This window comes from Elephas maximus, chromosome 3 (genome assembly GCF_024166365.1).
Source record: "Elephas maximus indicus isolate mEleMax1 chromosome 3, mEleMax1 primary haplotype, whole genome shotgun sequence".
NCBI lineage: Eukaryota > Metazoa > Chordata > Mammalia > Proboscidea > Elephantidae > Elephas > Elephas maximus.
The window spans coordinates 194330193-194346958 of record NC_064821.1 but is presented as its reverse complement, the minus strand read 5'-3'; the positions used below and the strand labels follow the sequence as shown (position 1 = coordinate 194346958).

The window sequence follows — 16766 nt, the reverse complement described above, 5'->3', positions numbered from 1 at the left end:
AGTCGTTTCCAACTCAGCGGCCCTATAGGACAGGATAGAGCTGCCCCATAGAGTTTCCAAAGAGCGCCTGGTGGATTCAGACTGCCAACCTTTATGGTTAGCAGCGGTAACACTTAACCACTACGCCACCAGGGTTCCCGCCTGGCACATATATAAAAAAAAATTTTTTTATAGGGTTTAGTAAATTAATCTATTGTTGTTATTTACACTAAATGTTTTATGGAGCCCTGGTGGGGCAGTGGTTAAGAGCTAAGGCTAGTAAGCAAAAGGTTGGCAGTTAGAATCCACCTGCCACTACTTGGAAACCCTATGGGGCAGTTCTACTCTGCCCTCTGGGGTCGCTATGAATCAGAATGAACTCGATGGCAATGGGTATGGTACTTTTGTTTAGCAGTATAGCACGGTGTACTTCCCTAATCATACGTAAGACTTTATTAAGATAGGTCCCTGGGTGGTGCACAGGATTTGAGCTGGGCCACTAATAAAGTTAGTGGTTTGAATCCACTCAGTGACACCATGGAAGAAATGTCTTGTGTAGTTTACAGCCACTGAAAATCCTATGGAGTGCTGTTCTACTCTGAAACACGTGGGGCCACCATGAGTTGGAATTTACCAGACTGCAGCAGATTATTAAGATAGAGATCTAGGTAGATAACTATAATGGAGTTGACTCCAACTCATGGCAACCCTATGTACAACGGAACAAAAAGTTGCCTGGTCTGTGTCATCCTCTCCATCACAGGCATATTCAAGTCCATGCTTGCTCCTACTGTACCAGTCCATCTCACCATCTCACCCAGGGTCTCACTGGACCTAGTAGGTCCTCTCCTTCCCCAAACACAGTGTCCTTCCCTAGCGAGTGATTCCTCTTGATGATTGTCCAAAGCAAGCTTTATTAAGATATAGCTATGGGAATAGAGAATGCTAAATACACTCTGTTGCATGGTTAAAGAGGGTTGGGAATAATAAACTAGTTACCCTTAAGGCAGAAAGAATAAAGACAATGATCCAGGTGGAGTTAACGTTCTGTTTTCATGCAAGATTTATTTTTATTCTGTATCATGAAATGCATTCCTGGCTAGTTCACTGAGAAAGTAAAAATCCCCTCCTGCTTTTAACTACTCATCTCATAGTCTCCTTTTCAATTATAAAAGAGTCACCACCTACGGGATGTACCTTTGGCCTCCAGCTGTTTGTCTTACATGTTTGTTGTGGGAAACCAAATGATTGTGGTAAGGAATTGTTTTTGTTAAACTGTTTGTGGTTGGAAACTGAGTTTACTCATCTAAACTGTAATGTACATGCTACCATTAAATAATCTTATTTCAAACCTTGCTAACTTTATAACTTCACCAGCACATAAGTGGCTTCACTTTTACATATTAGTTAAGACTGCGTCTAGACTTGTTTGGGAAAATAAACTTGGTGATTCTGAAAGATTCCTTTCTAAGACACAATGTGAAGTGTGTTTCTTTGACATAGCTAACATTTTTTAATGTGCCAGGTGCTTATATGATTCATCTCATTTAATCTTCACAGCAACCCTATTATCATTCCCATTTTAAAGATGAGAAAACTCAGGCTCAAAGATGTTGAATGACATGCCCAATGACACAGGGATCGCTGTTGGTGGAACTAGGATCCAGGCTGCTTGTACTCTTTACCATTATTCTATAATGTACTGCTTCCCCAAATGCAGAAATACATAAATAAAGGACTGTCACTGCTTGCTGACTTCATTCTGTTGAGGTGCAGCTATAAAATAATGACCCAAAATATATCCTGCCCCACTCACCCAGAATTTATAAAGTAAGAGGTGGTGGTGGAGTCCAAGACCTACTCCATCTGTTGCTGCCATTTAAATTTTTTTTTGCAGAACACCACAGTTTTATTCAGCACTTAAATAGCATTTACTATATACCAGCATTTCTCAAGCTGAAAGAATTGAAGAAAAAATTCAAGCCCCGAGTTGCAGTAGTGAAGGATTCCATGGAGAAAATATTAAACGACACAGGAAGCATCAAAAGAAGATGGAAGGAATACACAGAGTCATTATACCAAAAAGAATTAGTCGGTATTCAACCATTTCAAGAGGTAGCATATGATCAGGAACCAATGGTACTGAAGGAAGAAGTCCAACTGCTCTGAAGGCACTGGCGAAAAACAAGGCTCTAGGAATTGATGGACTATCAATGGAGATGTTTCAACAAACAAATGTAGCACTGGAGGTGCTCACCTGTCTATGCCAAGAAATATGGAAGACAGCTTCCTGGCCAACTGACTGCAAGAGATCCATATTTATTCCTATTCCCAAGAAAGGTGATCCAACCGAATGTGGAAATTATAGAACAATATCAATATCACACGCAAGCAAAATTTTGCTGAATATCATTCAAAAACGGCTCCAGCAGTATATCGACAGGGAACTGCCAGAAATTCAGGCCAGTTTCAGAAGAGGACGTGGAACCAGGGATATCATTGCTGATGTCAGATGGATCCTCGCTGAAAGCAGGGAATACCAGAAGGATGTTTACCTGTGTTTTATTGACTACGCAAAGGCATTCGACTGTGTGGATCATAACAAACTATGGATAACATTGCGAAGAATGGGAATTCCAGAACACTTAATTGTGCTCATGAGGAACCTTTACATAGATCAAGAGGTGGTTGTTTGGACAGAACAAGGGGATACTGATTGGTTTAAAGTCAGGAAAGGTGTACACCAGGGTTGTATTCTTTCACCATACCTATTCAATCTGTATGCCGAACAAATAATCCGAGAAGCTGGACTATATGAAGAAGAATGGGGCATCAGGATTGGAGGAAGAATCATTAACACCTTGCGTTATGCAGATGACATAACCGTGCTTGCTGAAAGTGAAGAGGACTTGAAGCACTTACTAATGAAGATCAAAGACCACAGCCTTCAGTGTGGATTGCACCTCAACATAAAGAAAACAAAAATCCTCACAACTGGACCAATGAGCAACATCATGACAAATGGAGAAAAGATTGTAGTTGTCAAGGATTTTATTTTACTTGGATCCACAATCAACAGCCATGGAAGCAGCAGTCAAGAAATCAAGACGCATTGCATTGGGTAAATCTGCTGCAAAGGACCTCTTTAAAGTTTTGAAGAGCAAAGATGTCACCTTGAAGACTAAGGTGCGCCTGACCCAAGCCATGGTATTTTCAGTTGCATCATACGCATGTGAAAGCTGGACAATGAATAAGGAAAACCAAAGAAGAATTGACGTCTTTGAATTGTGGTGTTGGCGAAGAATATTGAATATACCATGGACTGCCAAAAGAACGAACAAATCTGTCTTAGAAGAAGTACAACCATAATGCTCCTTAGAAGCAAGGATGGCGAGACTGCATCTTACATACTTTGGACATGCTGTCGGGAGGGATCAGTCCCTGGAGAAGGACATCATGCTTGGCAGAGTACAGGGTCAGCAGAAAAGAGGAAGACCCTCAAGGAGGTGGATTGACACAGTGGCCACAACAATGAGCTCAAGCATAACAACGATTGTAAGGATGGCTCGGGACCGGGCAGTGTTTCGTTCTGTTGTGCATAGGATCACTATGAGTTGGAACCAACTCGGGGGCACCTAACAACAACAACAACAATGTACCAGGGCTTCAAACTGAAATTTGCATTTCCACTCCAAATATACTGAATCAGAATCTACATTTTAATAAGATGCCCAGGTGATTTTTTGTGTCTATGTGTGTGTTTTTGGTGAAAGTTTACAGAGCAAATTAGTTCCTCATTAAATAATTAATACACATATTGTTTTGTGACATTGGTTGCAAACCTCACGATGTATCAACACTCTACCCTCCTCCACCTTGGGTTCCCCACCCCCATTTGTCCAACTTTCCTGTCCTTTCCTGCCTTCTCATCTTTGCTTTTGGGCTAGTGTGCCCATTTAATCTTGTATACATGGTTGAATTATGGGTGTTATTGTTTGTTTTATAGGCCTGTCTAATCTTTGGCTGAAGGGTTAATTTCAGGAGCAACTTCAGTACTGAGTTAAAAGGATGTCTGGGGGCCATACTCTCCGGGTTTTTCCAGTGTGTACCAAAAAAAAAAAAAAATTTTTTTTTTTTTTTTTATCAGACTGGAATTTGAATTTTGTCCTACATTCTTCTCCAGCTCTGTCCAGGACCCTGTATTGTGATTTCTGTCAGAGCAGTCGGTGGTGGTAGCCAGGCACCATCTAGTTGTGCTGGACTCAGTGTGGTGGAGGCTGTGGTAGTTGTGGTCCATCAGCCCCTTGCACTAATCTTTCCCTTGTGTCTTTAGGCTGCCATTTAGATTTTTTGGAGTTTTCTTTGGGAAATGCCTTCAAAAGCAATTTAGGTAAGACACATGGATCAAGCACCTTATCTAATTTAATTCTATCAATCCTATGATGTATTTTTATCCTCATGTTACACATAAGGAAAATGAGTAGCAGAAAGAAGTCAAGGAATATTCCTACGATAATACAGCTATTAAATGGTACAAACAGTGATGGCTGACACTGGGTTGGTCTGACCCAATATCAATACTCCCATGTGACAGATGCTTCTACTTGTCACTCAAAATCCATTCTCCAATCAGAACAGTGGGATGCAGACCCCAAATTCCCATAGAAAGATCAGACTTAATGGTCTGACTGAGACTAGAGGAATCCCAGCAGTCATGGTCCCCAAACCTTCTGTTGGCCCAGGACAGGAACCATTCCCGAAGACTACTCATCAGACATGGAAGGGACTGGACAATGGGTTGGAGAGAGATGCTGATGAAGAGTGAGCTACTTATATCAGGTGGACACTTGAGACTGTGTTGGCATCTCCTGTCTGGAGGGGAGATGGGAGGGTAGAGAGGGTTAGAAACTGGCAAAATGGTCACAAAAGGAGAGACTGGAAGGAGGGAGTGGGCTGACTCATTAAAGGGAGAGTAAATGGGAGTATGCAGTAAGGTGTATATAAGCTTATATGTGACAGACTGACTTGATTTGTAAAGTTTCACTTAAAGCACAATGAAAATTATTAAAAAAAAAATCCATTCTCCAATCTTCCTTTGATATCTACCCCTGAGTTTTATCTGGCCATATTGTTGCCCAGTTAAATGCTACATTTTTCTGCCTCCCTTTCCTGGAAGCTAGGCATGGTCATGTGACTAAATTCTGACCCATGTGATATTAGCAGAAATGATACATTCAATTCCCAGGTCATACCTTTTTTTTCTTTTTAATAATTTTTATTATGCTTTAAGTGAAAGTTTACAAATCAAGTCAGTCTGTCACATATAAGCTTATATATACCTTACTGCATACTCCCATTTACGCTCCCCCAATGAGTCAGCCCTATCCCTTCTTCCAGTCTCTCCTTTTGTGACCATTTTGCCAGTTTCTAACCCTCTCTACCCTCCCATCTCCCCTCCAGACAGGAGATGCCAAGACAGTCTCAAGTGTCCACCTGATACAAGTAGCTCACTCTTCATCAGCATCTCTCTCCAACCCATTGTCCAGTCCCTTCCACTTCTGATGAGTTGTCTTTGGGAATGGTTCCTGTCCTGGGCCAACAGAAGGTTTGGGGACCATGACCGCCGGGATTCCTCTAGTCTCAGTCCGACCATTAAGTCTGGTCTTTTTATGAGAATTTGGGGTCTGCATCCCACTGATCTCCTGCTCCCTCAGGGGTTCTCTGTTGTGCTCCCTGTCAGGGCAGTCATCGGTTGTGGCCGGGCACCATCTAGTTCTTCTGGTCTCAGGATGATGTAAGTCTCTGGCTCATGTGGCCCTTTCTGTCTCCTGGGCTCATAGTTATTGTGTGACCTTGGTGTTCTTCATTCTCCTTTGATCCAGGTGGGTTGAGACCAATTGATGCATCTTAGATGGCCGCTTGTTAGCATTTAAGACCCCAGACGCCACATTTCAAAGTGGGATGCAGAATGTTTTCATAATAGAATTATTTCACCAATTGACTTAGAAGTCCCCTTAAGCCATAGTCCCCAAACCTCCGTCCTTGCCCTGCTGACCTTGGAAGCATTCAGTTTATCCTGGCAACTTCTTTGCTTTTGGTCCAGTCCAGTTGAGCTGACCTTCAGTGTATTGAGTATTGTCCTTTCCTTCACCTAAAGTAGTTCTTATCTACTAACTAATCAGTAAATAACCCTCTCCCCCCCTCCCTCCCCCCCCATAACCACAAAGTATGTGTTCTTCTCAGTTTATACTATTTCTCAAGAACTTATAATAGTGGTCTTATACAATATTTGTCCTTTTCTCTCTGACTAATTTCACTCAGCATAATGCCTTCCAGGTTCCTCCATGTTATGAAATGTTTCACAGATTTGTCACTGTTCTTTATCAATGCGTAGTATTCCATTGTGTGAATATACCACAATTTATTTAACCATTCATCTGTGGATGGACACCTTGGTTGCTTCCAGCTTTTTGCTATTGTAAACAGAGCTGCAATAAACATGGGTGTGCATATATCTGTTTGTGTAAAGGCTCTTATTTCTCTAGGGTATATTCCAAGGAGTGGGATTTCTGGGTTGTACGGTAGTTCTATTTCTAACTTTTTAAGAAAACGCCAGATAGATTTCCAAAGTGGTTGTACCATTTTACATTCCCACCAGCAGTGAATAAGAGTTCCAATCTCTCCGCAGCCTCTGCAACATTTATTATTTTGTGTTTTTTGGATTAATGCCAGCCTTGTTGGAATAGGTCATACCTTTTTAAAAAATGAATGTTTCCGTCCACTTTCTCTGGAATGGAGGTATAATGCTGGAGCTGGAGCAGCTGTTTTATACCATGAGATGAAAACCCTGTGCTGAGCATAGCAGTCTCCTGCCTTTGGGCAGAAACTGAAGATCAGGGAGAGGGATACCTTGGAGGACAGCTGGGAAGAGGCTATCCTGATGAAAGAATTGTATCCTTTAGTGTTCCTGAGCCTGAACTGTAATCTGTTACTTCCCTAATAAACCCCATAATTGTGAGTATGGTCTGTGAGTTCTGTGTAGCCATTGCAATGAGTTATGAACCCAGCAGAGAAGTAGAGAGTGCTGTGTGAGGGGCAGTTGGTGTCAGAATTAGTAAAGACGGTGGACAGAGGAAGCATGTCTGACCTACCTCATAGGACTCAGCCTTGGGCTGCTCATCTTGATTCTCCTCCCCACTTGTGAAGTTAGAGGAGGTCAGGCACTGCCCCCAAGCCATTTTACAATGAGAAATGAAATGCGGCCCATCCTCACAATCATTGCTACCTTTGAGCCAATTATTGCAGCCACTGTGTTATTCCATTTCATTAAGGATCTTCCTCTTTTCTGCTGACCCTCTACTTTACCAAACTTGATGTCCTTCTCCAGGGACCGCTCCCTCCTGATAGATAACATGTCCAAAGTACCTAAGATGAAATCATCCCATGCTCGCTTATATGGAGCATTCTGGCTGTACTTCGTCCAAGACAGATTTGTTTGTTCTTCTGACCGTCCATGGTATATCCAGCATTCTTCACCAACACCGTAATTCAAAGACATCAATTCTTCTTCAGTTGTCCTTATTCACCGTCCAGCTTTTGCATGGATATGAAGCAACCGAAAATCCCATGGTTTGGGTCAGGCTTGCCCTCGTCCTCAAGGTGATATCTCTGCTTTTTCTTGCTCACTTCTAATTCAGTAGCAGTCTTTTTAAATGACTCACCTTAATCAAGTCTTAGCATTCAACTTAGTTTTCATAGAAACAATGTTTGTGTCTATCAATTTATATACTATTTAATTAAATTATAAACTACAATAACATGTATACTGGCATAAATACATTTGTTATCAAACACAACTGACTCTTGGTAAGCAATGGTTTAACTGGGGAAGCAGAACTGAGCAGCATTCTAGGAGGCTGGTTTCTCCACTTACTAGTTGTGTGGCCTGGAAGGACAAACCACTTAACTTCTCTGTGCCAGCTTTTCCTTATGTGTGAAAGGTGATGATAACAACACCTACCACCTAGCCATGTTGTGATGTTTAAAGGAGAAAACACTTGTGAACACTTACAATAGTGTGGGATGTAAGTGCTCAATAAATGTTACATAATATCATTGTTGCTGCTCCCAGCAGCAGTTCTACAGGCTGCAGGTCTGACACCACCAGCATCCCCTGTGTTTCATGGAGTGGACTGCATAGGTTGGTTAAGGTGTATCTCCTGTAGTACTATTATTCCCATTCTGCATATGAGAAGATGGAGGTCTGTAGAGTCAGTGACTCCAAAGCCACCTGACCAAAAAGTCATAGTTTTTAGGACTGCCAAGGACCTTAGCAATCATGAGATTTGGATCTAGAAAGAAAAGGGGGGATTCACCATCCATTTTCCTTTTTTTAACCTACTGAGTCCAAAAATCTCAGTGAGGAGCAAACAGAGCCCCTCAGTGCTGAGATGGCAAAGCCCTGTCCAGTGTGTTCAGGAGTCCACTCACTGGCTATGCTATGTTTCTTGTCCACACAGGGTTCAACAAATGGGAAGAGGCTTGGTCCCCAGAAGTCCCTAAAGTGTGTGTGTCGGGGGGGACTGCAGAGGCCAGAGCTCTGGCGAGCAGAGTGGATTCACGTGATTGTGCAGAAGCCAGACTCAGTGGGTCTCCTCTGGGGATTCCTGCTGGGAGTTTCCCTGGGCCATCTGGATGACCTGCAAGAGGGAGGGAGGAATGCCAGTGGGGGTGGATGGGGAAAGAGCAGGAGCTAGCCTGCTCTGGCTCCAGCTTCCTAGTGCTCTCTTAGACCTTTACCTTTGATGGTAGGCTCCAGGGCAGGAGGGAGTAGGTTTAAGCTTCACATTCTCCCATTCTGCAGGGCCCTCCTTTTCTCTGAGGCCAACAGTCAGGCCATGTAGGAGGCAGGGGAGATCCCGGGCCTCCAGGCCTGGGTTAGGGTTGTTCTTGTTGCTAAAGGACAAAGACAAAGAGGCTCAGAGTCCTATATCCCCAAGTATCAGATCGTATCTTTCCCCAACCTTACCAATGATCAGGGTCCATCAAAATCATCCCAAGCCACATCCTCTTCTATTTCCTTCACTCATTCTCCAGGTCCCCTCCCTTCCCCCAAGGACTCACCTATTGGCTTGAGGGCCATTGGGTACGAGGATGCTAGGGTGCCACACTCTGGGGGGCTCTGGGCCTCTAAATGAGAGATGGGTCCCGGGTTCTGGACCTGTGAGGGACAGAAACATTTTTCACAGGCCTCTCTGCACCAAGAGCCATCATGGCGGAGGGCGGGGGAAGGAGGATGTGTGTCATTGCCCACGAAGCTGTGCCAAGGACTATGCCCTGCACATGGCAGGTGCTTGGCAAACATGAGCTGACTAGAGGTTAGATGGTGGGAATGACTCACTGAAGAAGATATTAGTGAATTCAAGTCAATTCCACAAGTAGCGAGGATTTCTGCTTCTGGAGTTTGAAGGCTTTGGGAGAGAGACTAGTAAATAGTGAGTTAGGGTAAGAAAAGCACCCAGCGTGGTGCCTACTACATAGCAGTTGGCTTTCAAAAAGCCTTGGTGCTCTTAGATGGAAAGTTCTAGAGTTAGGGAAGCCACAGAAGCAGGGAGGAGGCGATTCCGGGAAGGGGCTGGTCCAGGGATTGGGAACCTGGAGAAGAAACGGGGGCTATGGAGAGGGGGCTCGAGGGACCCCCCCAGGCCTCAGTTCAGACCTGCGTCGGGGGGAAGGTGGGGGCAGAGGGTAAGGGGGTTGGAGAGATGCTCCCGTTTGCAGGGAGGAGGAGCATAGCTGGATGCAGCCTTAGTTAACTCACCCTCCAGTCTCCGCGCCCGAGACATCGCGGGAATATTCGCCGACCCCTCCTCCTCCTTCTCCTCGCGGTGGTCCTCAGCCTCTTCGCCTTCCCACCCACCGGCAGATCTGCAGGGGCAGGGGCGGGGGCGCAGAGGGGCAGAGCAGCACTTCGGGGCCTCTCCTCCTACCGGGCTGCTAGACTACTATACCCTCAAGCCCCTCCAGAGGCCACGCCCACTCCAGAAGCTCCGCCCCTCCCGCTCACCTGCGCTGGGTAGCTGCGATGCTCCTCCCCAGCCTGCCTGGGGTCCACGCCAGGCAGGCTCCACCTGGAGCCTGCCGCCTCCCTGAAGCCGGGGTCTAGGGAAGATGGAGAATAAAGGGTGTGGGTGTGGGTGTGGGTGGGTGTGTGTGTGGGTGTGTGTGTGTGTAGACACAGTGGCCTCAGAGAGACACAGAAGTGATAGAGACAAACCGGAATGTACCACATGTCATTGAGATTAAAACATCTGGGGTGAGGCTCTTTGTTCCGTTAAGGTCCCCACTAATAACTCTCGAGTTAGCACACCGGCTCACGGACTGTCAGATCTGCCAGAGCCTGACCACCACCCCATCCTGCCTGGGACCTTGAGGGACAAAGTCCCAGAAAGTTGGTGGCAGTCCTCAGATGGGCCCCAGGTCTTCTGGCCCCCAACCAGATCGTCTGACTGTACCAGGTTAATTTAATTTTGCTTACAGGCATAGATACGGTGTCCTAGTCCTTAGAATAAGGGGACAAACCCGATACCGTATCCGTTGCCGTCGAGTCGATTCCGACTCAGAGCGACCCTTTAGGACAGAGTAGAACTGCTGACCTTTTGGTTAGCAGCTGTAGTTCTTAACGACTGTGCCCCCAGGGCTCCAAGAAAAAAAAAAGGACATTAACCCTATCAAATAAATATAATATTAGAGTATAATTTCGGCTCCTGTGTGGGTGGGGGAAGGTTTCCTGGGGGTGTCTTAAAGTGTGAAGTGGGAGGCAGCTGGAGAAACATCAGCCTGTTGGGAGAGACATCAGCCTGTTGAAAGAGACATCAGCTTGTTGAAAGAGACATCAGCCTGTTGAAAGAGACATCAGCCTGCTGAGAGAGACAGGGGCACAGAGTGTGAGGCCGTGCCCCGAGGGCCAAGAGCCAGCGAAGGAAGGGCTGATGGAAAACCACAAAGAAATGCCCCTGGAGACTGGAGAGAGGGACTTCCTTGGAGCACTATCACCATCCTGTGGCCTTTTAGGGAACTGCAGCCAAGGACTACTGTTTCCACCTCCTCCTGCATCAGGCCCGGGATCCTTCACCCAATTGACTGGTTCCTACTCAGCCAAAGTTCTAGCGCAGCCCTTGTGTTGGAGACATGCCAGTGGTCCCCCGCCCACCTCCCTACCCCCAGGTGGCCCAGGAAAATGATACACCCATATGCAGGCCCCGGGAGCAGATGAGCACAGACAAGCAGCCAAGCACAGCAACCTGAGGACATCAGCTCTGCTGACCCCTTCCCCCCTTCTCTAGGTAACCTTTCCCCACCTCCAGCTCCTTGTCTCAGGTGTCATCTCACCAGGGTTTGAGTCAGGACCAGCCCCCCCTGGGCCAAGTGGATCCTCATGGCGTCTGCCAGCTTGGCCACCAAACGTTGTCTCACAGAATCCGACTCCTTCTGCAGGGAGGATGGATAATAGGGTCATGGGTGGGGGGGGAGAGCCTGGACTTTGTGGTCCTCTGAGGATTGGAAAACAGGAAAGTGAGGAGGGAAGAGGGCTCTGTCTCACTTCTCTTCTACTCCCTCCCTGTGCCCTTCCTGCGGTCCTGCCACCCCCTACTCAGAACTGTGGACAGAAGTGGAATTTTCTTCACCACAGTATCCCCAGGGCCTAGCACACAACGTGTCCAATGCATGTTCAACGAGTGAATGAATGCAGAGGACACGGAGGGCAGGCAGGAATGTCACGTGGAGGGACGGCAGGGAAGAGTAGGTGGTCTCACCTGGCACTGGGCCAGCGCTTCCTTGTAGTGCTTCAAGGCCTGGTCATATTGCCCCAGCCTGGCTGCAGCAGCCCCCAGACCCTCGCAGGCCTGCCACTGCCCCTTTATATCCCCTGGGGAGGGAGAAACTGAGGGGTGCTGTCACAGCTCCCTACACCACTGACCTGCCTCTCCAGTGGTATTCCCACCCCCAGGCTCCCCCATCTGCCTCCCTGCCAACCCCAAGGACCCTCAGCCTTTGGGCTCCCCCACCCAAGCCACATGCTAACCGCTCACCCTCACCAGTATCCCGGGCAGCCTGCAGGGCATGAAGATAGTTGTCTCTGGCGGCCTTGTGGTTCCCCAGCTGGCTCAGTGCAAATGCCAGGCTGCCAAAGCTCCGGCCCTGCTCCCACCGCTGCCCCACAGAGCCTGATGACATAGTCCGCCCCATCCAAAGAGGTGACCTTGGTGTCTGGGGCATCAGGATCCTGCCCCCAGCAACCAAGGGAGGGTCCCCAGCAGTCTTGGTGCTGAGCCCCAGCCCACCTCCAGATGGACCACAGGGGCCTAATCTCTTGATGCTTGGCCTTACCTCAGTCCTGAGTTTCAGCCTGAATCTGTCCCTTCTCCGCACCACCCCACCCCCCCGGCCCCAGCTAGTTCAAGCTATACAGCAACACTGTGACGTGGGCAAGGCCAGTATTAATAGCTTCGTTTTGACTCCTGAGTGTCATATGAACGGTCAGAGGAGGGGCTGGGACTCCACTTCAGGCTTCCTCCCCTAGCCAGTACTCCTTCCTCTTCCTAGTGCCGCCTTTCCAAGCCCTTAGGCCTCTGCCTCTGGGCCCATAACTCCTGCCCTGCCTTGGCCATCCCATCTTCTGCATCCCTGGCCCTTATCCGCCTGGTTCTGAGCTTCTAGGCCCTATTCCTGGTCTCAATGGTCCATCCACCTTTCAGCCATGGAGCTCCCCCCCCCCCAACTTAGTTCCTTGCTCCCAATCCTATTCTTCAGTCCCTGGCACCTACCATGTAGGTCGGCAGCCTTCTGGTGAAACTTCCGAGCTTCCTGATAGTTGCCGAGGGCATTGTGGGCCATCCCAAGGTTTCTTAGCACTGTGGCCTCCTCTCCAGGCCCCCAGCACAGGGGCAGGGCCTGCAGGAAGGCGTCCACTGCCAGCGGGAACAGCTGGAGCTCGGAGTAGCCCAGGCCTAGGTCATTATAGAGTTGCCCTAGAGGGCATGGCCAGTGTCACTGGTAGCCTGGTCAGACACTAACTGAGGCTATACTGGTGCAGCCCCTGCCCCGCTCTCCCACGGTCAGCCCAGCCCTTGCCCCAGCCCTCAGAAATGCCTCAGAGTATCACCAGGCTCTGTATCTCCCCACATCCCACACCTCTGCCCAAAGGCCTCACCCAGCAAGCCCTGCTCAGTGCTCCTCTCAGCAAGCCTCCGGCTCTCCTCCAGCACCTGTACCACCTCACCCGCCCCATGCTGTCCGCTCTTCAGCATACACCCTGCCGCAGCCCCCATTGCCAGGGCTGCGGCCTGGGGCCGCCCTGCCTGGGCATAGGCTCGGCTTGCTTCCTGCAGGCAGGGGGCCGCTAGCTCAGGCTGCCCCAGAGCCTGGTAGCAAGCTCCCATTTTTGCCTGGGCTTCTCCCTGGTCACCCTGTGGCTGGTAGTGGCACAGGGCCCTGTGGTACCAGGCCAAAGCTTGAGGCAGATCACCCAGTGCATGGTAGGCCAAAGCCACATTGAAGCACTGGTCGCCGTGGCATCTGCCCTGAGCCTTCTCTTCAGGTTGGGCTCGCAGGAGTAGCTTAAGGCCTGTGGCTGGATCCCCAGTCTCCACGTAGGCAGCCCCCAGATTGAAGGCGCAGGCCCTGAGAACAGGGCTGTCTCTGGCTTGTGGGACCTTGAAGGCCAGGAGGAAAGCCTTCTGGAAGCTAGTCAATGCCTCGTGGTGCCAGCCAGCCCGCAGGGCATCATGACCAGCCCTGGTGAGGGCCTGGATGCTGGCCTCTTGCTGCAGCCACTTTCTTTTCTTCTTCTTCTTGAAGCTTGAAGGCTCAGGCCCAGGCTCTTGAGGAGTGTCCTCAGGGGTGGGAGAAGACATAGGCCTGACAATGGAGAATAGAGGGGTCAGCATGTCAGCCTCGGCTTCCCCAAAAGCGGGATCCCTTGAGGGCAATTCAGCTCTACCGTTACCTGGGCGTGACCCTCACTTCCATCTCACTTCTTATGTCTTATTTGGCACCATATCTACTCTCACGTTCATGTCCTGACTTAGTCCTCCTGCAAAATTCAGCTTAAGTGACAGCTTCCTTTAGAAAGCTGATGGTGCACTGGTTAAAAGCTCAGCTGCCAACCAGAAGTTTGGCAGTTTGAGCCTACCAGCCACTCTGCGGGAGAAAAATGTGGCAGTCTGATTCCATAAAGATTACAGCCTTGGAAGCCCTATGGGACAGTTCTACTCTGTCCTATAGGGTTGCTATGAGTTGGAATTGACTCAGTGGCAGTGGGTTTTCCCTCCTAGCTGCGTCCTTCTTTTGTGCTTCCATAGCTCCTGCGCTTATGTCTTGTATGACATTTACCACACTGGGTTACAGTTTTGACTCTCTTGTCTGTCTCTCCCACTAGATTCTGGGCAATTTGAAATGTCTGGCACATAGTACAGTCTCAGTAAATGTTTATTGAATGAACAGATGAATGGATGAATGAACAGAACAATACAGGGCCTCTCCTCTGTCACTCCTTTCAAACCGTGCCCTCACGCACACTCATAATCTAGGTATTAATGCTATCTGATTTCAAACCATGGTTCAGGTCAGTTCAGCAAATACTCAGCGAACTCTTGCTATGTGCCTAGAGCCATGCTAGGCATTGGGGGTGCAAAGATTAAAAAGCTATCGAATTGGCAAGAAGCCAAGGAGCCCTGGTGGCAAAATGGTTAAGCTCTCGGCTGTTAACCAAAAGGTCAGAAGTGCAAACTCATCAGCTACTCTGTGGGAGAAAAGACCTGACAATCTGCTCCTGGGCAGTTCCATTCTGTCTTACAGGGCCGCGATGAGTCAGAATTGACTCCATGGCACACGACAACCACCTCTGGGAGTTGGGGACCGATGAACTCTGTCTTTCCATTTACCTTCTCAAGGGGATCCTCTCTCCCCTGTCTCCTCAGCATTCTGTCTGCAGCTGGTCCCAGGCCCCCCAACATCCTGCTCTGGTATCCAGAATCCTCTTAAATGCAAATACATTTATCTCATCACAATGTGTATACTCTTAGTATCTCTCCCCTTAAAAGGCAAAGCTTTTTCGTGAACTCTCCACCTGGGAGTCAGGAGGAGTGGAAAGACCAGGCATTTGGGCTCTCAGCCCCTACCGTTTTCTTCTTCCTTTTTTTTTTTTGGTGGCGGTGGGAGGCAGAGAGAGCTGATACATTCTATTTTTAAGGAAACTCGCCCGCTTCTAAGAACACCCGGAAACTCTACTTCTTCAAGGTCCCCATCCCCAGAAAGAAATCCCTGGCTACCTTCACCCCGTCTTGGGGGCCCCTGCACAGGACGCCATGCCGTACCTCCTTCGGTCTTCTTCTTCACAGCTGACTTTCTGGAATGGTCCCTCTGGCTTGGGTTACTTGCCTAGCTCTTAGCTCAGAGCCCCCGGGGTTACCAGACAACCGGGTACCGCCCTCCACTCCTAGGACTTCTTTGATTGACAGCTCAGGTGTCCTATCTTAGTGCTGAACCCTGATGGTGCTTGGGCACAGAGATGTCTGGTTCCACTGCCCTTCCTGCTCCCACCGCCCCCTACCTCTGCAGACAAACCCCCCAGGCCCCTTACTTCAGGGAACGAAACAAGCCATCATGGGACTGGTTAGTGGTTACAACTTCAGAGATCATCTATCCCACCTCCTAATTTTACAGAGAGGACTGAGGCTCAGAGAGTGGGTGTGACTTGCCTTAGGTCACAGAGCAGTGATGTAGCTGGGGTTAGACCTCAGGTCTCCTGATCCTAGGCTGATCAGCCTAGGGTTTTGTTATGGATTAAATTGTGTCCCCCCAAAATATATGTTGAAATCCTAACCCCTGTACCTATGAATGTAATCCTGTTTGGAAATACTTTTTTTTTTTTTTTAATGAGTTCATATCAGAGTCATGTGGGTCCTAAACCTAATGCCTTCTGAGTGGTCTCTTATAAAAAGGAAAAATACACAAGGGGAAAGAAGCCAGATGATTATGGGTAGAGGCAGAAGTATCTGCAAACCCAAGAATGCCAAGGAGTGATGGCAGCTCCTAGAAGCTGTCTTTCCTGTCATTAAAAAGACAAAAAAGAAAGAAAAGGCCAAAACGGATGTCGAAGAGACTGAAAAACTTGCTCTTGACCATAGAGTAGCTAAAACGAATGGAAGAAATGCTGAGGTAAAAGAGCTGAACAGAAGATTTCAAACAGCTCAAGAAGGCAAAGGAAATTATTATAATGAAATGTGCAAAGACCTGGAATTAGAAAACCGAAAGGGAAGAACATACTCAGCATTTCTCAAGCTAAAAGAACTGAAGAAAAAATTCAAGCCTCAAGTTGCAATATTGAAGGCTTCTTTGGGGAAAATATTGAATGACCCAGTAAGCATCAAAAGATGGAAGGAATACACAGTCACTATAACAAAAAGAACTGGTCAACATTCAACCATTTCAGGAGGTAGCATATGATCAAGAACTGATGGTTCTGAAGGAAGAGGTCCAAGTTGCACTGAAGGCATTGGCAAAAAACAAGGCTCCAGAAATTGACGGAATACCAATTGAGATGTTTCAACAAACGGATGCAGCAATGGAGGTACTCACTTGTCTATGCCAAGAATTTTGGAAGACATCTACCTAGGCAACAGACTGGAAGAGATCCATATTTGTGCCCATTCTAAAGAAAGGTGATCCAACAGAATGTGGAAATTATCGAACAGTATCATTAATATCACACACAAGTAAAATTT

The 16766-nt window shown here is 47.7% G+C and overlaps 1 protein-coding gene across 1 annotated transcript; it reads right to left on the bottom strand.

Annotated features, from left to right (window-relative positions):
- Nucleotides 1-8596: 8596 nt before the first annotated feature.
- TTC24 (tetratricopeptide repeat domain 24) lies at nucleotides 8597-13895 on the bottom strand. Its single transcript, XM_049875682.1, has 9 exons — nucleotides 13193-13895; nucleotides 12807-13010; nucleotides 12078-12206; nucleotides 11796-11908; nucleotides 11371-11469; nucleotides 10046-10140; nucleotides 9800-9906; nucleotides 9103-9199; nucleotides 8597-8678 (listed from the first exon to the last, which is right to left on the bottom strand). Exons 1-9 carry the CDS (start codon nucleotides 13893-13895, stop codon nucleotides 8597-8599), a joined length of 1629 nt encoding a protein of 542 aa, XP_049731639.1.
- Nucleotides 13896-16766: the final 2871 nt, after the last annotated feature.